Raw genomic sequence first — 22,203 nt, 5'->3', positions numbered from 1 at the left:
GCGGTTCTAGGGTTCCCGTCAAGACACGACCCTCAACGCCGGGAAACCCAGCGCCACCAGCTGGACTGGTTTGTGACACAGTAGAGGGTCATGACTAAAGATTTGAACAAAACACTGTATGTAATTATTCATACACAGTTATAATCACTCTTCACCTAATTCTTTGTCAAATGAAATTGGAAGTTGATGCATCTCTGTCTATACTTTTTGTTGTTAATTGTTGTTTTTGTACACAAACCAATGACATATATTAGAATATATTTAATTTACTGTAATTGACACAAACTAAATTATCTTTAGAATATTTTTTTTTACAACTGGAGCTCAGTAATGTAACATTAGTTTTTTATGGTTCTCTGCAGCAACTTGATTCAATGCTGTCAAATTGATTCAAACTAAGATTAAGTGTTAACTTGCTGAGAATGAATAGTGTTCATGTTAGTGGATTCAGGGAATGAAGGGAAATGAATGGATTCATGTAATACTTTTTAAATAACAGGTTTTTTGTCTTTGGACTTGGAGGAAGGTATCAAGTATTTTCAAGTAAAAAAGGCTGAAATGCAAGTCTAAATTTGTGTTTAACTTCTTAATATTTACGGACAAAACAGGAGACTCAAGAGAAGAAGGTAGATCAGTATGAAGTGATGACATAATTTTACTGTTGTGAAGTGATTTCATCTCTTTAATGAGTCCAATGAGACCACAAACATACACAACCTTTACACATTTTTTTTTTACAGTTGTAGCATGTTCATCATCATACAGTCTTCAGTACCTACACTACATCACCAACATGCAGTGCCTGAGTATCAATCATCGCCAGTTCCTCGTCATTCACCCACTCATCCTCCACTGGTGAACTGACAGGTTTGCGAGCTGGAGTCTGTCTGACAGGATTTAAAGTGCTTGGTGTCGCAGACCTCCGTGGAGGGTTAAACGTCTTTTTTACACACGGAGACGCCACTGAGCCCAGAGAGAGGAGAGGAGGAGGAGACGGGATACGAGACAGATAGTCCAGAGCTCTCCTCCTCTTCAGGCTGCTCGGGTCTTTCTCTGTCGAACGGTTTGTTGTGAGGGGGTTCCTGCTGACGGGCGTGAAGGATCCGAGGTTTCTGATTGGCTGTTGAGATGTCACCTGCATAAAAAGGACATCATTTTTAGTTTTTAATAAATGTGAAGAGGTTTTGAGAGCATCAGATACCATAGTAAGTACATGAACTCACATTTGTCTTTGTGTCTTGTCTCGTGTCTCTTGTAGCAGCAGTGGTTTGTGTCTGCAGAGCTGGAGATGTGGAGGTGGAGCTCAGGCCATCAGATTTTAGTAAATGTGAAAGTTTCTCCTCAGCAGCGAGAAAGAAGTTCTCCTGCCCCTGAAAACATGTGATGACAATTACAGTTAAGTTGTTGCACCATTTCACAGCATTGCATTGTATCCAAACCGAAGAGACTGATAAAAGAAAGATGAAAAAAACTGATCTGATCATTACGTCTCTACACTCACACCTATCAATCACACTGTAGGTCTTCTGTGTCTCTGTGCACTGTTTTGCATCTGTGATTTATCAAATGCTGATCAAAGTAAGTTTGTTTCCGTACACGAGTGAAATGAAGACAATGTATACAATAGTCATTGTAAAACTTCCAGTCCTAGATTATGATTGACTGAACTGTATTCAAAGTCATTGTAAAACACTATAAACACGTGTGACTGCACTGAATCTGTATCACAGCACCAAACAACATTGTTTCAAAATGTCAGATTTTTATTTGCTGGGTGGGCTAACTGTGGATGAGTGGCTGAAAGAGATGATTAGGATGGAGGAGGAAGATGGGAAAAGAAAGGAGCCACGCTATAATTAAAGGTAAGAATAACTAAAGAGCTAGAAAAGCTTGGACTGTTAAAAAGACTATATGGTCTGTTTGCTGTTTAAAGACCTGGTGTGCTGAGAAAGACCAGGCTATAGATTTTAAAAGAAACTTAAGAAGGCAAAACTCCTGTGGCATGTTCTTGTTAACTTCTACAGAGGAGCAATTGAGCTGTTCAAAAATCTATTTAAACCAGTCTCTTAGCTCTTTAATCGAGGTCAATATGAGGTTATTATTTGAGAAACATTTCTTATCCTAATCACTGTTACCAATTTGATTTCTCATAATTTGCACCTGAACTTTAATGTACTGCAGAACATTAAGCACTTTGTGAGAGCAACCAGCCTCTGATGCAGCAGGTATCTTTAAACGAGTTAATGGTAAACACAATTTCTAAAGCATGTCAGGAGCTTTTCAGGTTTGGGCTTTCCATCGCTGTACCTGGAGCAGGTTTCTGAGTTGGCTGAGTGATTGCTGCAGATGAGCCTCTTTTGGGTTTGTTGAGAAGACGGTCAGATCTCCGGCGTACACGACAGGGGTGGGAGATGTCGACTGACCTCTGAGCTGCAGGTTGCTCAGAGCCAACAGGACTCGTGGTTTTACCACATCTTCCAAACCAGACTGAGCCAAGCTGCTGAAACAGCGCACTTTAACAAAGTTCAGGATCCCATCGGTCAGATAAAATGCAGGAGAGAGACCTGTGTTTAAAACACAATCACTCAGTAAATAACAGCTCTGACAGAATGGTTAACTGTATATTTGCACATTCTCACTTGTAATGTCTGTTTTTGTTAACTGCCTCAGGACTACGGACGCAAATTAGCATTTTTGCTCAAATCTGTTGTTTATACTTATGTTCTTTAATGTGCGCTGTTCCTATCAAATAGACAAATAAAGTAAAGAAACAGTTCACCTACCCTGTGCATCTACGATACTGATGACGTATCCTGTGAGATCGACTTCTCCACACAGCGGCTGGAAGTCTGTGTTCTGAAGATCCACAAAGTCAGTAGAGACCCTCGGCTGAAAACGTGTTGATAACCATTCCTGAGAAACCTGAATGATAAAGTAAAGCACAAGTACTGTTAATTATTTCATTTAAATGTATCTACAATTCCATATTGCCCACTGAGTGTGCTCAAGATAATTAGTCTCTAACCTGCAGGTCCTGAAATTGTGTTTTCTTTGTCCCAGTCAGCTGAACAGTTGTGTTCCCACCGTGTTTCTTTCCCTCTGAAGTGGTGAGGTTATAGACTTTGTATCGACAACCTTCCTTCAGTAAAGATTGAAGGTCTGAGGGAGGTCGCCACAGGTTCATCTGATAAACTAAAACAACATCATTTTCAATCAACGTTTAAATACACAATAATACAGTGACCACAGTAAATCCTAAATAAATAAAAATTAAAGACACACCAGTGCCAGGTTGGTCCGTGGAGTCAGATATGCAGAGTTTCCACACAGGTGTAACGTCTCGCTTGGGACAGCTGCCTTCTCGGTCCTCTGCATTTTCTAAAGCTCGTCTGTATCGATCTTGCAACTCTGCGTGCTTCTTCTCCATCTGACAACGCCTGTAGGTATGAAGAGTCTCCAGCTGCTGCTCGCTCAAATGAGCCTGGGACATGGCAGTAAAACAGGTGTGCAATTAAAACTCTGTTCATTAGAGAAATTAAGTTAATCTGTAAATCTGTATCTTTTTTATGGTCATCTCCTTTACTTAAATTTCACCTTCCACCTTTTATATGAAGTTTTGGGTCTGTAAATCTTTTCATCTGGAAAGCACTGCTTAAGTTTGAAAAGTGCTATATGAATAAAGTTATTATTTAAGTAAATTTCACCTCCAGGTAAGCTGGGTCGTCCCCCACTGCTTCATAGAGCTCCTCTCCATCCTGGAGGCTTGCAATATCCCGATGACTGATTGTTCGTCTTCTACGTTGAGGTTTTTTATTACCTGAGGATGAAAATTTGTTAAGACTTATTCCATTTCAGCCTGTATTTAACACGCTGCCGAGACAATTCCTACCTTTCTCTTCATTCTCAAATTCAGCTTGAATCTTGGCGAACAGGATCTCCATGGCCTTTTGTTTTTGACTGTTGTATCGTCTCACCTCCTTCTCTTCTGCACGAACAGAACGGAACACGACACCTCCGTCTGGTTTCCTCTCCATCCACTGGAGAATGTGACAAGCAAACAAATATATATGAACTTCCAGGAGAAAGAGTACCAATGTAAGACTAAATAAACCTAATTCTTTGTTTTTTTTTAAAGATAATTTTTGGGGCTTTTTGCCTTTAATCATAGGACAGCTGAAGACATGACAGGAAGGGGGCAGAGAGGGAGGGGATGACACACAGCAAATGGGCCACAGGTGGGAGTCGAACCAGCAGCTATATAGCACCTATAGTACCTACAAGGGCACCCCATAAACAAACCTAATTTTACCCAGAACTTGTCAAAGGTGCAACCAAGACCTAGCGACCCTGATCCATTTTCACTTTGGTCCTGCCCCAGGATGGGACAATTTGGGGCTCAGGTCTTTGAAACACTCTTGTACATTTGTAACCAGGCCACAGACTCAGTGCCAAGTCTGACAGTTTTTGGCATTGCTCACCAAAATCTAAATTTCTCTCAAGTCCACATCCATGCTGTTGCTTTCTCATTGATTTTAGCAAAATGCCTCATTCTGTATATTTGGAAGAGAGGTAATGGATCATTTAAGTTAAAAATGCTCAAACATACTGATCTGAGATCAGTTAATAAATTCCAAAAAGTATGGCAACCATTCCTGGAATACTATAATAATGTCTACACCACAAGAAATATCAATTAATGCTTCTAACTGATAACCATAACATCATTCAATTCACTCAATCAATCACTGAATTTTACTTATGTATTTTATTTCAGTATGTGTTTGTTTTGTTTTTATTTATTTATTGTTTGTAATGTTTGTTACGGGTATTACTAGTATTGTTTTTATTTTCTTATTTTGGTGTGTTGGCCAGTCTCCCAGAGGAGGAGGAGGAAGAGGAAGAAGAAGAAGAAGAAAAAGCTGAATAATAATAATAAAAGAAGAATGAGAATAAGAAGAATGAACTTAATAACAATAAGATGTAACTCACCTGTATGGGGTAGCTTCTCAGTATGATGATGTCCACACATCCTACTGGTCCTCCATTACCGTACAAACAGGAGACAGGAAGAAGGAATGGTCGTGGATCTCTGTGAAATCCCAGCTTTACATCCCATCGTGCAGGTCTGCTGCTGTTGGCACAAATCTAAACACATAATAAACAATGAATAAGTCAACTTGTTATTTGTTAGTCTTGTGGACAGACAGAATAACTTGTGGTCTCTCTGTTGAAATACCTTCAACATGAGAGACTCAGGAGCCTCCAGAGGGGAACAGGCGTCCTGTGATCCCACCAGCTGAGCCCCATGGATGATCAACTTCCCGCCGACAGCCAGCCGACCTTTATGAAGCATGGCGGTCAGAGGTTCATCCAGCTGAGCTTTAATGGCGTACCATCCATCTGTCAGCCAAACCACTGCAGACGGCTTTTCAACCTTGGCATCAGCACCTGGAATCTTGATGTCACTGTGTCTTTTTGGGGAGCGAACCCTGGAGACGACCCCACAAACACACAGGACCAGAGTTTTGGCTGCTGTGTCGTCCTTTTCCATGATCTTCCTCAGAGCTGGCCTGCGGCTGTGGTCCACCTCCACATCATATCTTTTACACAAAGATTTAGATTTAGAAAACAACCCTTTGACTAAAATTACACTTATATCACATTTTAAACCTTTAATCAATCAGTGTATACAGCATACAGCAAATGGTAGATGGTGGTCAGATTGGAGTAACAGAAAGGAAGCAAAACAATGTACTGTTGTGGCCAGAGTCAACAGCAAAACATATTTTAGCCACTTAAAAAAGGTCCACTTAATATATTAATATAAGTTTGTTGAGAATTTTCACTGCTTTGCCTTACCATCAAACAGCCTTTTCTGATGAGAGATTGCCATTATATGAGCCAAATATTGCTCTCACCAAACCAACCAGGCTCCATTGACAAAATCAGTAATTTTACCTTGCAGAACACGGAAGTTATTGGTCTACCGCTGCCTCGATCTGTTAGTTTGTTCGTGTTACGGTGTGACTTTGGTGAATCCAAACTATCTTTTTCAAACACAGAAGTCAACAGTCAACAGATTGAGGCAGCGATAGACCAGAAACTCCTTTGTTCTGTGACATAAAATGAGGCAAAGTTTTGCCAATGGAGTCTGGTCTGAATAAAGCATATTCTTAAACTTATATTGATATTTTTAGGTGAACCTTTTATGGCTGAAATATGTTTAACTGCTTAGCTTCCTACACCAGTACTCCTGCTGCTTCCTCAAACTGAGGGTGTGCTGACCAGCATCTACACTGACACAACCCCACTTGTAATACCATTGTCAGGCTGCACACATTTTGAAAAAGAAAAGTGTGGATGTTTTGTTGAGTGTAGAATGAAATTAACTACAGCAGCTAAAATGAACTAGAATCCTTTGTACCTGTACTTCAGTTGTAGGAGAACCTGTTCTGGGGTGAGACAAAGGCTGCCCATCATTTCTGGAAATGATCTTTCCATGGAGGCCTGCTTCCACACAATCCATCTGTAGTGATTGTACACCCACTCCTCACTGATCAGTTTAGGATCCACACCTGGAGTGTCACATAACGCTCTGTGGACAAAAACAATCAGGCTGCAGTCCACATTCACACAAATACACCTGGTCTCTCAAACATTAGAATTGGTTTAACATTACAAATCTCGGTCTGAGCTTGTCTAAAATGTAACAATACCTGTAAAACTCTTGTTTCCCTGCAGTCCCATCATTACTGGGGATAAGCCATCCTCCATCAGCGAGCTGAACACCACCTCCGTCTACAAAAGCCTCCTGTTTGACAAACTGCTGCAAACTGAAGCGAAAAGATTCTGCAGTCTCGCTGGTGACATCAAACACGTGCCGATGAACTCCATGGCAGTACAGCTGAAAAACAACAACATGAACACGTCAAAAAGCTGTTAAAGTGACAATGATGATGTTTAACCAAATTCTCTACCCAATAAATTTTCGCCTTGCCTGTTTTTTGGTGCATCTTGCAGGACACTTTCCATTTACTGCAGCGTTCAGCGGTATCCTCGACACTCCTGAGGTTTTAGTTAGAAACAAACTGCCCGGCAGAGGCCGAATGTTCTGGCGCTTCTTCTTCCTGATCCTCATGTTTTGCATGTCTCGTGCCAGCTCCACATTATGAAGATTCTGACACATGTCTGTGGACCATAAACACATCATTATCAGGGTTTCAACATTCCATACTCTTCCAGACTCAAATTTCCAGCTAGATAGAGCAAATATTAAATTAATTAATTAAACTATTTTGATAATTGCTCGATTGGTTTGAGCAATTTTTATTCCAGCTTCTTAAATGTGAATATTTTTTGGTGTCTTTACTCCTCTCTGACAGTAAACTGAATATTTTTGGGCTGTGTTCAAAACAAGACATTTCAGGACGTCATCTTGGGCTTCAGGAAACACTGATCATTTTTTCACCATTTTCTGACATTTAAAAGGCAAACAGCTATTAACTGATTAATCGAGAAAATAATTGACTGATTAATCAACTGTGAAAATAATTGTTAGTTGCAGCCCTACAGCTAAGTGGAAAAAAATTGTCCATAAAAGCCTAAATTTGGAGTCTCTGACACACTCTAATGTCACTATCCTATCATATACACTGATTTTAATTATTGCATATTCCAGTGAGATTGTCTACCCGATGGTAAATATTCAGTGATTTATTGTAAAGGAAGTTAAACTTCCTGTTTTAGCTCACAGAGTCTACTACGCTTATTCCCGATCAATTAGAACCTTTGTAATTAAGAATCATTAAGATGTAATTTGGAGCATCTGACATTAGTTTGCATTACTGGTCAATGGCAAAAAATACAAAAGCTTTCTAGGAAATTTGAAACTGTGAGGCTGAGCCTACGTTTTTGACTTATGACACAGGCCTGTTACTTTGGCAGCATCACCACTTTTAGTGTGTGTTTGCAACACATCTTAAGAGATCACTCTACTGTAAAAAGTGCAGCGTAAATAAAGATAATTTCTTCATTTGTTGGAAAATGCAGTGCTCAAAGAGCTGCTCCAAATACCATCATAAACCCTCTGCTGTGAGTTTTTTTTAAATACTGAATTTTAGAAAACAGAATAAGAGCAATAGCCTGGGCACACAAATTTTTCCATACTCTGATCTTTTTTCATACTTATCAAGACCTGGAAATTACTAAAATCAAATTCCATGCTTTTCCACGGTGCACAAGAGCCCTGCATTATTTTAAATGTTGTGCAGAATATTTATAGTGCGTCATTCTGTCTTCATTCACAAAGGTTAATGCACCTTGGCTTCTGGACAGTGTGTCCTCTGCACGAGATGCCTCCTCAGCCTCTGATTCAACAGCAAGATTCTTTTCAGTCCTCATCAGATTATCGTTTGTAGTGTCAGTCAAGGTTACCGCCTGAATGTCTTCTTTTCTCTTATTACCAGTTACATCCGTAGTGCTTTGTGTTGTTTTAGTGGGCAGTACAAAAGGATGGCGGTGTTTATCCTCCTCCTCCTCCTCCTGTGGTTTAGAGGAGCTCTCTTGAACAACAGTTCTTTGTTTCTTGAATGGAGGAACAAATGTTGGAAGTGTTCTTGTATTGTCCTTGAGTGCTGTATTCTTTCGACTCTCTGTCTTTGCATTCTTGAGGAATGGGGGAACGAACACGGGCATCTTGGAATGTGCTGATCTGCCATCTCCTGGATTCAGCTGTTGTGTTGGCGTTGTCTTTTGCAATCTGGTTTCCATGTAGCTTTTTACATTACTGTATGACAAAAATAAGAAGACATGAGAAATAGCAGCTAACCTTTGTCAACCACTTGAAAACTTGACCAACAATCCACAGACAGCTTACATGTGTGGCCTTGTAATATTTGGATGAAGAGATGGGCTGTACTTGAAAACTCTCCTGTCTTTCATTACACCTTAATTAAGAAAAAAATACACATTAAGGGTCATTTAACTAACAGACAAAAGATATACTGTTTACATAATTTGCCTCAGTGCAAGTAATTTACCATTTAGGCTACTTTTTTCCGGGTGGAGTGTTCTTCTTCGACCAGCAACGGTCCTGTCAAATTCTTCCAGTAATCGTCTTTTCAGAGGAGGCTGACCTGGAATATTTCAAAAACGGTAAGGCATCAGTTTACAGTTAATGATGCTTGTGATAGATAGAGTCACAGCTTAAGGTCGGTTATATACATGTTTTTAGTTAATTTCAAAATCATGATTTATTTGCAATATGGGAACAATTCATTTCACACTGAAGACTTTGGGCTCAAGAACTGCAAAGAAATAATTTAATTCTTCAAATAATTCAGATTAAGATCTGAAAACTATGGACTTCATGCAAGAATATTTTTGTAGTTTTATCTTTACTTTCTTTTTTCATATGGTGGGCTTGTGCGAGTGTGCCACATCAAATTCGGCAAATGCTCCGAACTTCATATAACTGTAAATTACCAGACCAGAACAGTAAACATGATGAACGCAACCTTTCCCTATCTGAGCATGTTCACAAGAACTGTAAATTATCACTATTAACATCCAAATAATACCGTAAAAGATATATGCATCCGGCCCCATATGCCAGGAAGTGCTTGAGTGTTCATTAATAAAAATGGCATCAAACAGTAAAAAGAACTGAACAAGTTTGGAGACTGAAGTCCTGCTTTCAGAGATCCATAAAGAAAAGTCTATAATTTTAACAGTGTGACAGCAGTGGCATTAAGGGACCTGTTCCAGCCAAAGAGTGAGGGAAAATAAAGAGCATTGAAATGTCAGAATAATAACAGACACTTACTGGTCATATCTGGGTCCTCTACCAGTCTCTTCCCTGTTCTTTTTTGTTCTTCTCCAGGTCTGTTGCTGGGTTTTGGTTCGTCTTGCAGTGTAAAATTTTCTAAAGTCATTGAGAGTCTTTGGCCAGCGATACTTTCATCCTCTAACAAAGCTTTAGTGCAGTCCAGAGCTTCCTGAGCAAGAAACTTCTGCTGGGTTTCAGTGCAGCTGCTCAGGTTAAGTGACTCAAAGTACAGCACTGGAGACTCTTCTGTCCTTTTGACGTTAGGTCCCACACTGGTGTTTGACTGATTGATTTTACAGGCCAACACACTTGACATTTCCTCTTCAAGGCTACCCACCCCTGATGGGGTATTTTTTCTTTCTTTAAAGTTAGATGCCTCTGTAGGAGCCTTGTCTTTAAAAATGCAACCAACTGGATTTGAGTTTTGCAGAGGTTCATTTTCAGGGTCAGTTGCTTGCAAAGAGGTTAAAATTTTAACTACCTGAGGAGCATTTTCCTTAGCAGGCATGTCTTTGTTAGCGACTGTGCTAAAATTACATTTTGAATTTCCTTTCAAGTCTTTCACTTTTGATAGATCTGACTCATGGGTGCTATGTGGGCTCGTTGAGTCTGAATCACGACTCTCCTCATCACCAAATTCTTTCAAAAGGGCTTTTGCTTTCAACAGATTTTTCTGTGAAACGTGGACTTTTGCTCCCCCTGCTGTTGAGAAACCACAGTGAATTTTGTCTGTATCACTTTGAGCATCTTTCTGTTCACTCCTCCTTGTGTCTGAATCAGCTGGAACATCTGCACTGAAACTGATGTTACTGAAGAGAGCTTTTGCCTTCTGGAGGGCCTCAGGTGAAAATGCAACGCGTTTACCACTAGCTGAATGAAAGCCACGATTCCTGAGTGGGGGGTCAGGGGCTGGCATCTTGAAATGTGTTGGTTTTATACTTATTTTATCCTCAGCATCATCACATTCACTCAGAGTTTTTGCTTTCTTTAGTGCAGCAGATGAAACAGCAACACCTTTACCACTGGCTGTCTGAAATCCACCTGTCTGTGGTGGCAAATTATGCACCTTTTGTTTCAGGTGTGTGTTTGTGTCCTTAAATGCAGCACTTTCATTCAACAGAGACTTTGCATTTGTCATTGCCTCGTCCGACACAGAAACCTTTTTACCGCTGGCCGTACAGAATCCACCACCATTGACGGCAGAGTGTTCAGTGTTCTTTGATGTTGTGCACAATGGGGAGGAAAGTGGCTTTGCCATCAAAAATGAGCCTTCACGCAAAGAAGCTGCATTGGTAGAATCCGGTGTGTTCTTAAAAGCCTCTTTGTGCATTTTTACATCATCAGTATGCAGCATCTGTTCAGTGTTTACAACTCGCCCCACAGTCACGTTTTCTAACTCTGTGCATCCACTTCCAGACTCTTCAGAAATGTTTGTCAGACTCTGATCAGATTTTGAGAGGTTTTTCTTCTCACTGCCACTTCCATTCACAGGTGCTATAGGTTTTTGTTTTACTGACATGCTATCTTTACCGTTCATGTCACAGTCCTCGAAGAAAGCATCTGCCTCTTGCATTGCTTTTGAAATAGAGCCATCATCAAATTCTTTCAAAAGGTTTCTTGCCTTCAGCAGATATTTCTGTGAAACATGGACTTTTGCTCCCCCCGCAGTTGAGAAACCACAGTGCATTTTCTCTGTATTTTCAGCTTTGTTTTGTTTCTTGTCACCATTTGTGCTGTGTGAAACAGCTGCAACACCTGCACTGAAACTGATTTTATCCTCAACTCCTTCACATTGACTTAACAGAGTTTTTGCTTTCTTCAAGGCAGCAGATGAGATTGTAACGCCTTTGCCGCTGGCTGTCTGAAATCCCCTGTTCTGTGGAGGGAAAGTGTCCACTCTTTGTTTCAGTTGTGTATTTGTGTCCTCAAATGCAGCATTTTCATTCAATAAGGCCTTTGCTTTTGTCATTGCATCATCTGACACGGATACCTTTTTTCCACTGGCTGTACAAAACCCACCACCATTGCTCAATTCATTGATAGAAGAGAGGCCAATGTTCTTTGATGTGCACAATGAGGCAGTAAGTGGCTTTGCCATAAAAGATGGATTTTCATGTGAAGAAGCTACGTTAGTAGAATCTGGTGTCCTCTTCAAAACCTTTTCATCAATCTCCACATCATCACTATGCAGCATCTTTTCCATGGTCACACTTTCAAACCCAGCGCATCCACCTCCAGGCTGATCAGAATCAGTTATCAAACTTTGATCTTGTTCAAATTGAAGTTTTTTCCTCTCGCTGCCATTTTCACTCAGAGGTTCTATACTCTTCCTGTTCTTCACTGACATGCCATCTTTACCGTCCATAATGTTGCAGTCCTCGAAGAAAGCATCTGCCTCTTGCATTGCTTTTGAAATAGAGCCATCATCAAATTCTTTCAAAAGGGTTCTTGCTTTTAACAGATTTTTCTGTGAAATGTGGACTTCTGTTCCCCCTGCAGTTGAGAAACCACAATGAATTTTTTCTGCATCGTTACGAGCATCTTTGTTTTGACTCTTCCTTGCATCTGCAACAGCAGGAATCTGTGCATTAAAACTGATGTCACTGAAGAGAGCTTTTGCCTTCTGGAGGGCCTCAGATGAAAATGCCACAGGTTTACCACTGGCTGCAAGAAATCCACTATTCCTGGGTGGTCGACCAGGAGCTGGCATGTTGGAATGCGTTGGTTTTATTCTGATTTTATCCTCAACTCCTTCACATTCACTCAACAACAATTTTGCTTTCTTGAGAGCTGCAGATGAAATGACAACTCCTTTACCACTGGCTGTCTGAAATCCATTTTTGGGTGATGAAACCTGAATTTGATTAGCAAGATGACCTCTTCTTAAAGCATCTTCTTTTTGTTTCAGTAATTTGTTTGTGTCCTCAAGTGTATTAATGTCATTGAAAAGACACTCTGATTTTTTCATTGCATCAGTGGACACGATTACTTTTTCACCGCGAGCTGTACAGAATCCACCATTGTTCAATTCACTGATGGCAGAAAAGCCAGTATTCTTTGATGCTATGCATGAGAGAGATGAAAGCGTTTTTGCAGTTGAAGACGGGTTTCCTTGGAAAGAATCTGCATTTGTCAAAGCAGGTTTATTCTTAAAACCAACACTGTGACTCTCCACATTATGTTGCACAGCCTCTGTATGGAGCACAGCTGGTGCTGTATTCACATTTTCAGACTCACTGATTGGCTCTTCAGAAAAGTTTTCTTTCATCTCTTGAACATTTTTAAATTTCTGAAGGTTTTTCTTATGACGGACACCACTCGACAAGGGTTCTATGTTCTTATGTTTTACTGACATGCCAGCTGCGTCCACAATGTCACAGCCTTTGAAGAAAGCATCTGCCTCTTGCATAGCTTTTGTTGAAATAGAAATCCCTCTCCCACTGGCCATTTTGAACCCACTTTGACACTTCTTTGGGTCCATTTTGCTGTTTTTCAAACTTTCTGTAGCATCTTCATCTCTGACCTGTCTGGCTGAACAGATGATGTTTCCTCTGTTCTCTTTAAGATTCAAAGAGTTACCAGTATGATTATCGACAATTCTTTTATGCTGTGGTTGAGCATCAGTTTCACTCTTCTTTTTGTCCGGGAATTTCTGACCTGTCAGAAGATTCTCCTCTAAATCTGCAAACAAAGCTTTGGCTTTACTCAGACACCTTTTTGAAACTCTCACAACATTTCCTCCTGCAGTCTTAAATTCAACACCGAGCATCAAAGGATCTCTGTTATCCATCTTGCTTGTTTCAGTTTGGCCAGCTCTGTCAAGACTTTTGGTTTCAACTAACATAAAACTGCGACTGCCTTCTGAGACGTCCTTTGAATAGAAAGTAGAGGAATTTTGCGTTTTCATTGTACTTGATAATGGCACACCAGTGGATTTACTTGTGACATTAGATGTCCCATTGTTCATTTTACCATCTGAAGCTAAAGTCATTTTTTCAGGCACCATTTCTGCTGCCAGGTGCTTTTCAGTATCTGAACTGAAACTGTCATCAAAATCGATTCCCGCAAGAAAATCTGGGTCAGGTTCTTTGTCAACTTTTTGGGAGGAGTTGACATTGTCTTGACAAGCTTGTTTTAGCTTTGCAGATTTGAACTGTGTAAATTCAAACTGGCTATCTGCTTCTTCCAAGAGAGTGCACAGCTCAGTCACGTCAGCTTTTTGTGAAGCTGTTAACTGGCAACTGTTATCCATTAATTTTTTACTAGAAGGAGGTTGGTTTGAGTTCAGGGCTGCATTTTTCACTGATCCATGACTCATGCCAAGTTCATCTTTAGTGCCACTGGTGCATTTGAGGGGCTGATCACAAAAAGTTCTTTCCCCTTCAGTCTCTTCAAAGAGACGTTTGGCTCTCTCCAGGTTGACTGAGGAAATCTGTATACCCTTATTTGAAGCTGTTCTGAAGCCTGATGCATGGACGGAAGGAAGAGAAACGGCTGTTTTCTCTGGCAGACTCCCATGACTGTGGCCATTAAGAGGAATGCAATTAATGTCATCAACAATTCCTTTTGTGCTGCTGGGGAGTCGTGATGATGTGCCAGGGTCCAGTGTCTGGCTCTCCTTGATTGCACCGGACGGCTTGGCATCTGTTTCCTCTTCTTGTAAAATATCATCCAAATGTGGCTTTCTATTTCCTTTACTGGTGGGTAGAGAACTCCTGTAGGTATCAGTTTTAAAACCTGTCCGCCGTTGACTTTGACCATTGTTCTCTGAGCTGGGAAAAACAAATGATGATGCAGTCACATGAGCAGACTGGAATCCACTGTCACTCACTGTAGCCTCACTAATGGAGTTATTTTGATTAGTAGCAGAAACAGATCTTCTGTTACTGACAACATTGTAGTTGTGGTGAAAGTTCACTTGTTTTGCTTTCTGATTTGCCTGTTTCATGGCTGTTAGACAAGCTGATGGAGAGAAGCCATTTCGAGGAGTATCCTCTCCTGTACTGAGTTTACTGGGGTCTGTCATTTGACTGAAGTCTTGTGCAAAATCTCTGGAAAGTTGCGATATGTCAAGATCCTGGACTTTTGCTTGTACAGAGGGAGGTAGATTTTCTTCAGTGATCTGCATCTCATTCTTCATGATACAGCCTGCTTCAGCTGGGGCTTTCACCAACTGCTTCACCTTCATGTCTTGCTCTGAAATAAAGCATAAAGCAAGGATAAATTCAGTCATTAATTTCATAATTTCACTGAATAATAATGCTGGTGATTATTTCACTGAATATTTTCAACTTGTGCTTCATACAATGTCAACAGCAAAATTATATTAAGCTACAGTTACTTCAGGGCTACTAGCAGTAACTACAAGACGCTTCTAAACCACGGTGGCTCTTTAGTGTCAGACAGAATGGCCAGTGAAAAATGCATATCGACTCCCACTACATAATGAGGGAACATAACAGTCCCCATAGAGAACGTTATAGCCTGGGAAAAAGAAGTGACAGGGGTGCTGGAGAATTTGTTTTAGTGTAAATGTCCTCCTGGTAAAACTCATGGTTTGTAGTTTTGGCATAGTGCAGGTCTATAATACATAATATATTAACATTTGACCTAATAACATAACCATAGAGGGCTTCATATGTGTTAAACAAAATGTAACAAAAATAAGACTGCACATTTAGCATCTACTCTAGACTCAGTCAACTACTAAACTAAAACTAAAACAATTCAGATGACTAAAATATGACAAAAAGTAAATGGCATTTCAGTCAAAAGACTCTGACTAAAACTAAATCAAAATTTGTTTGAAATGTGTTACCAGAATCAAGGATCACTGCTGATGAGTCCATCTTCTGAGACTGTTTTTCTCCTGCTTGAATTTGCGATTTCACAGTCTTAACTGTGTAAACAAACTTTCTCTTCTTCTTAGTAAATCCAGAGTCTGGGATTTTCACAGGTGGCTGAACGAGCTGGCCAGAATCAAAGTCACTCTGCAGCTGTTCTGCTGACATACTGTTTTTTGTGGTAGAGCTGCTATCGTGGCAAGAAGTGTCCACAGTACATGGTGGAATTTCAGATAAATTTAATGGAGACCACTGGGTGGTTCCAATATCTTCGGTTTTCACGGGTGGAGGTGAGGAAAGTTCCTGATCAGCTGTTATCTCTTCATTAGATGCAGCATGGTTTGTTGTTGGAATGTCTGATAAGCTGCAGCCTTTTGTTGGAATAATTTGTTTTCTTCTGATTCTGTCAGTTTTTACTTTTCTCAGAGCTGAACTACTGTTGGTGAAGAACACAGAGAGAACATCTTCAGCTCCATCAAGGACACTTGCTACAGTACTGCGAACGTCTCCATCCTCAATAGCGTCAGGTAGCTTCAGTCTCCAATCACCGTCACCTTGATCCAGTGAACTCTGGAGGGAGTCATGGGTCTCTGGATTCTGATCAGCCCCAGGAGAAACAACTCCTGTTGATTACAGAGCAGCAATCAGTATTTTGCATCATGCATTTAAAAGCCTGTGAGTAAATCTGTTGCTGCTGCATCATCTTAGATATTAGCAAATTGCAGAGGAACAACACAGTACCTTGGTCAACAACTCTGGATGACTCTGACAGAGAGGGAAAAAGCGTCCGTACAAACTGAGAATGATAAGACAGAAAAAAAAAAAAGTTTCACGTTATGTTTACTGTCATGCCATGTCTCCTCTGTCTCACACCAACAGAAAATTAAACGTGAACTGGGAACATAATCTGGATCCTTCACTTTTGAGTGACAGAGAATCCTTGAAAACTTCCTTCTTTTTAGAATGTGAAATACTTATTGCAAATTTTACAGGATCCAAATTTTCTAAAGAAGGATAATGGGAAGGGAAGATTTTCAGGGCATTTTGTTCATTTATTTCAAACTTTTCTCTTACTACGGGGTTTTCATTAAAGGATTTCTTTGTAGCTGGGTAATATTTTTCAACTAATCTCTAAATAACTTGCAAAAGACAGAGAAAAACAAAGTAATCCTTAAAGAATGATATGACTACTCTGATTCACATGATTTAGTCATTGGCACTATTTCTGGGGTTAAGTCTTTGAATCTTTGAGCGATGCTGACAACACAGATTTACCCTCATCCTGTTAATGGGTATTTTACTGTAAAAACAAAGGATGCTGCCCGGTCTATGAGTATTTATAATGCTATTGCATTTACCTGCTTGTTCAAGCTTTGTCCTATTTAATTGGAAAAATGTAAAACCCCCTTCTCATGCTGAGTGGTTGAAAGACTTCATTTTTAATTTAAAAGTATGGAAAAATAAAGTTTACCATAAGAGAAGACTCTGATAATGAAAAGGAAAATATAGTCACTGGAATAAAAAAAAAATGGAGTGATGACCAAAAGTGTCCCTTATGTGCTGATATTTCAGATTGTGTAAATGAGTTGTATTAACTCAACGTGCACATGTCCTGCCTTCTGATTCTTCATATATTCCCATTTAATCTTATATGATGTATAGAATTTTTAGTGTCAATATATTCAGACTTTTACAGATCACAATGTAGAGAACAGGAAGACTATCAGACAACCCAAAAACACAAATAAAAGCTCTTGTGTCGCTAACATGAAATCAAAACAGATAAACATATCACAAAATCTTTAATATTCAATAACAGAGAGACACTGTATGTCTCTTGTAAGTTTGTGCTGGACAGAGTACTCACAACAACATTATTGTCTGTAGGGATACTCGCCGGGCAGGGACTCTCATCAGGTTTAGCTATAAAATAGAGACAACACACTAATTATTAAACACATCACATTTATATAGTTGTAAGACAATCAACCGTGTAATTTTCTCACTTAAAATCAGGGTGGATGGTATTGCTGGTGGGGTATTCAGATCACTGGTCCATGACATGTCAGGATTAATTTGTGCCCCGAGACTTTCAGATATTTGCTTGGCATAGCTGGCCTGTTTCATTCAAAAAAACAATTTAAAGAGGGGAAACCTTAAAGTTATTCATTGTTCCACATTCATATGGGCATTTGCGGAAATAAGAATAACATCACTGTCACACTTACTGGGGATTTTTGTGGGGTTTGAAGCAGATCTATACAAATGACAAAAACAAATTAACAAGTTAAAGAGTGATGATAATTTTTCTTTTCTATGTTATTCAAACCAATGAATACAGATAAACATGCCACTCACCAAAACTACCTCCATATTTTGCACCAGGGACGCTAAAAAGACCAAGAAAACAGCAGTGACCACACAAGTAACGTTTTACAAAACTATCTTGATATAGTAGCTCCATAAATAATATATAACAACTTATCAATCTCTTCCAAAAGCAAAACTATTTACCATTATTTATATCTAAAATTGTTCCTTTTCTGCTGAATAGCTCTTTAGCCTACAGCTGTCCAATAATTGAAGACACATGAAATTATCCTACATAATGAAAAATCACTTAAGATTAGCAATGTACCCACTGATGACATTGAAAAAAAGAACTATGCAAAAATTAATTCGTAATATTAAAAAAAAGCACAGACAAGAAGGTCTCAGAGTTGTTGCCCTCACCCCTTGTTTGGCCTCCGAAACAAACATGGACTTTGTGTTGTTGTCCATGGCAAGGTTTCTTTTTCTAGAATGTACCACAGAGAAATATTATTTTTAGATGCAGCCTCTAAAAAGCTTATCAAGCAGGCTTCTACAACTTACACTGAATTTAAACATTCTATGCATACATCCATATTGTTGTTAGGCATCAGTGTGTAAGAGATAAAATAACCCTTATCCTTACAATCTCACAACAGGGGAATCTGCAATGTTACGGGGGACAGCACAATAGCAGAAGCATCAGTGGAAGGCAATAAATAATACATATAATAACAAGAGTCAGATTCAGTGTTTTAAAGCATTGCACATAGGAAATATTGGTGTTGCATATTGTTTAACTTATATAACTGCATAACCACATCAACAGTCAAATCAAATATTACCTTGTTCAGCAGTGAGCAACTGCTCATCCTCAGTTTCAGGTGTCACAACTCGATTGCGTCTGAAAACTTTGGGGGTTGAAAACAGCTGACTGCTGACTGCAGTTTTGTCCAAAGGTGTTTTAAAATTTCCCTCTTGGTTTGCACACAGGTCATCTTGATCTGAGACATTTGCCTCATTAGTGAACGTCTGAACTGTCAGTGTGTCAAACCAGTCAGGGTCCAGTGGTCCCAGCTCTGAATGGAAAATTAAAAATGGATTGTAAATCACAATATCTTTTGTAATTGCACAAAAAGTATCTTTTTGTGATTATGCAGCTGGATTTAGAGGATTACACAAAATATCCTGAATACATGTACAATGCAATGCATCACATTACAACAGTCCTGCAAGATGAATAATCTTTATGAACCTTATAACTTATCTTACCTTTCCAGATTTCATCTTTGAATGTGTCATACATGTTTTTGGAGGGTAAATCCATTCCAGTTGACGTGTGTAACCACTAAAGTTTGTTGTGTGGCAAACCTGAGAAGACAAAAGTTTTATCATGACTTGAGTTAAGAAGCAGAACTTCGTCTGAGCTAGTTAGCTTTAAGAAAAATAACACAATCAAACAACACAATCCTCAGAGTGGGTATTTTTTCCCTCATCAAATGTATTTTGTTTAGTGATCACAAAAGAATACCAAAAACATGAAGACCGCAATTATTATTAACAAATGATTAAGAAGAAAAGAAGTACATACATACTTCAATTAAAAGAGGTTTTAAGGCATTGTAGATGACCAAAGTCTTAACAACTTTTAAAATGTATGGAATGAAAACTGGTGATTGCTGGGTTTCATTTCAATCCATTTGCATTTAGGGATAAAAAAAACTTACCAAATAAAGCAAAACCCTGTATGAGCAGCATTCTAATAGGTTAAATCAATGAACTGCAGTTCCTCTTAAAATCTGGTTTAAGGAATGCAAATCACCACTATTTGAATGAAAGTGTAGACTGCTGAAATGGGTTGCTTTTCACCCAGACTTTAAATCAGCAATGATTGACTGGAGGTTTAATATCACTTCTTATTGCTCAATTTCATCAAAGGGAGAACTGGATAGTTGAAATATATGGCTTAGAAAAACTGGCTTTCTTAAAGTATTTACAAATCAGGACATACTTTAACAATTAGATAAAATTAATGGACAAATTTGATACTAATGTAATTGACATATTTATTGACATATATAAAAATAAGGACAATAAGAAAATTGTTTCAAAGTTATACTCAAGCATTCAATCCATTAAAAAATACTCAAATAATAAGGTCAGGTTAAAATGGGAAAAAGAATCTGGACTGTGGTCGAATATGTGCTCTGTGCAGTCTACTTCCACCAGTTCGGGTCTCTGGAGACAATTTTGTTGGCAGAATTTGATAAGATATTTCACAACCCCTAAGTTAAAATGTGTACAGACTGGTGAAATGGAAAGAGGTCTATGTTGGAGGGAACAGCTGGCAGATCTTTTCCATATATTTTGGAGATGGCCTCAGCCATTCAGCCATACTGGCAGGAGGTGAAACAAGTCATAAAGAATATTTCTTGAGATGGATTTGACTGTTCTTTCTCTACAGTTTATTTGGGCAGAATAAAAAAAGTATTTAAAAAAAATCACCAAATAAAATTGGAAGATTTAAAATAAATGAATGACTTCTGTACAGATAACTTCCCTGACAATAAAGAATAACATCTCTTTTCTGTAAATTAATCTTGGTCCCACATAACATATCAAAAACATATTTAACATCAATCTAGCACATAAATACACTCATTTAAGATGTGGTTTCTGTGCCAGTATTACAAAACACACTGGATTCTGACAGATAATTTCCACATTTTCTTAAAAACTAGTTTATTGGGTAGGATATTTTAAACATACACTTCAGTAACTTTATTATTGACAAAATATTTGCTATACTAAGTCCAAATCAATACCCAATTAATATTCTCAAAATATTTATTACTAGAGCGTTTCCTACGAGAAGCTGCAGGATAGTATATCATTTCTGTTGCTGCCATTTAACAAACAAACACTAACTGAAAATGACACAAAATGCCCTGCAACAGTCTTAAAAACATGATGACACTGCATCAAACACAATGATATATTATTGTGTAGGTAAGGGGATATAAAATATGAAATGTATAAGAATTAGGCCTATATGAATGTGATGTCAGCAAAATATTCATTCGTTCATCGATTTTATACTTTATATTATTTTGTTAATCATGTTAAATGTTCGTGGAGATAGAAACCGTGTTTATGGACAAGAAACAAACATAACTTGTAACTTTGTAACTGGAGATTTTTGATACCTCCGGGTGGGCTTGGCCAGTCTGCTGCTGCTGCTTCCGACCACACGTTACGTAGCTAGCGGCTAACTAATTACATAAAGCTAAACTGTTATTGACGTTACACAAAGTGACATTAACACTGCTGAGGACAAATTACCAGCTAACGTTTGATTCACAGCAGTGGTTAATGTCATGCTAGTTGGTTGACAATACTGACAAAATATATAACGTGAACTCACACGGTCTGCTACTCATTCACCAGGAGAAACCTAACGGCAAATGTAGATTTAACTTACCATGACGATGTACAAGACTGTTGACTTTCATGTCGCGATGAAGCTCTACGCAAAATATTAACGACAAACCACAAAATAATGTGATAAAGTGACAGAGAATTAGCACTGTGAGTCAAACTACGAGCTACTTTACTGCTATTGCGACGAAAACAAACCAAAACCTCGCGCGCCTCATACCGGAAGTCAGTCCGACTTCAAAATAAGAGTCCCGTTTAATTTAAACAGTGGCAACTGCTGTTCAATTTAGTTAATTTTTTGATACGTTCACAACCATATAGAGGATTTACCGCGTTAAGTGAATATAAGGATGACTGTGTAAACAGTGGGTGGCCATTATGTTCGAAGAGATCGCAAATCAATAAAAAAAAAGGTGATATGTGTTTGAAACTATTAGATACATTAAATCTCCAGCTCTCGCCTTTCAGGAAGGAAGCGTTGGCGAAACTCTCGCGATATTTGTAGACGTTGTTTCTGCATTTTGCACTCTGTACAAACTTACTTTACTTACTTTTCAATACAATGCTGTGGTTAAGAGAACACGTAGTTGGGGGTCAGGGAAAGATCAGTGTTTGGGTTGCCAGATATTTCGCGGGTCTAGGGTTCCCTTCTAGACACTACACTGAGACAGAACTTCATGGCTCTCTAACCCTCCTTTGTGGTAGAGCAGAACTTAAATCCAGTACTTCTACCTGTTTTATGACCAACGTGTCCTATATGTTTTATTACCACCATTTATTATTTTT

General features: G+C 39.0%; 1 protein-coding gene across 1 annotated transcript; it reads right to left on the bottom strand.

Annotated features, from left to right (window-relative positions):
- Window positions 1-710: 710 nt before the first annotated feature.
- On the bottom strand, window positions 711-21,605 carry brca2 (BRCA2 DNA repair associated). The gene is made up of 27 exons (XM_084716737.1): window positions 21,461-21,605; window positions 19,252-19,350; window positions 18,825-19,058; window positions 18,403-18,466; window positions 18,028-18,059; window positions 17,898-17,926; window positions 17,676-17,787; window positions 17,537-17,592; window positions 16,411-16,465; window positions 15,645-16,292; window positions 9,824-15,022; window positions 9,039-9,134; window positions 8,876-8,945; window positions 8,319-8,785; window positions 6,998-7,188; window positions 6,717-6,904; window positions 6,425-6,595; window positions 5,237-5,600; window positions 4,990-5,145; window positions 3,890-4,037; window positions 3,705-3,817; window positions 3,283-3,481; window positions 3,026-3,192; window positions 2,784-2,922; window positions 2,308-2,564; window positions 1,224-1,370; window positions 711-1,135 (listed from the first exon to the last, which is right to left on the bottom strand). Exons 2-27 carry the CDS (start codon window positions 19,304-19,306, stop codon window positions 776-778), a joined length of 9,717 nt encoding a protein of 3,238 aa, XP_084572863.1. The 5' UTR covers window positions 19,307-19,350; window positions 21,461-21,605; the 3' UTR covers window positions 711-775.
- Between the last annotated feature and the right edge of the window lie 598 nt (window positions 21,606-22,203).

This window comes from Lutjanus erythropterus, chromosome 4 (genome assembly GCF_056507025.1).
Source record: "Lutjanus erythropterus isolate fLutEry1 chromosome 4, fLutEry1.hap2, whole genome shotgun sequence".
In the NCBI taxonomy this organism is placed as follows: Eukaryota; Metazoa; Chordata; class Actinopteri; order Lutjaniformes; family Lutjanidae; genus Lutjanus; species Lutjanus erythropterus.
The sequence above is the reverse complement of the archived record's forward strand: the minus strand, read 5'-3'. Positions and strand labels throughout refer to the sequence as shown.

What these genes read in the sequence shown, in the direction of transcription:
- brca2 (XM_084716737.1), bottom strand. Translation starts at nt 19,306, where the DNA reads ATGGATTTACCCTCCAAAAACATGTATGACACATTCAAAGATGAAATC. An exon ending in TTTCGGAGGCCAAACAAGGG is followed by an intron (nt 18,060 to 18,402) that starts GTGAGGGCAACA and finishes TGGTCTTTTTAG; the next exon opens with CGTCCCTGGTGCAAAATATG. An exon ending in AGAGGACCCAGATATGACCA is followed by an intron (nt 9,135 to 9,823) that starts GTAAGTGTCTGT and finishes GAAATATTCCAG; the next exon opens with GTCAGCCTCCTCTGAAAAGA.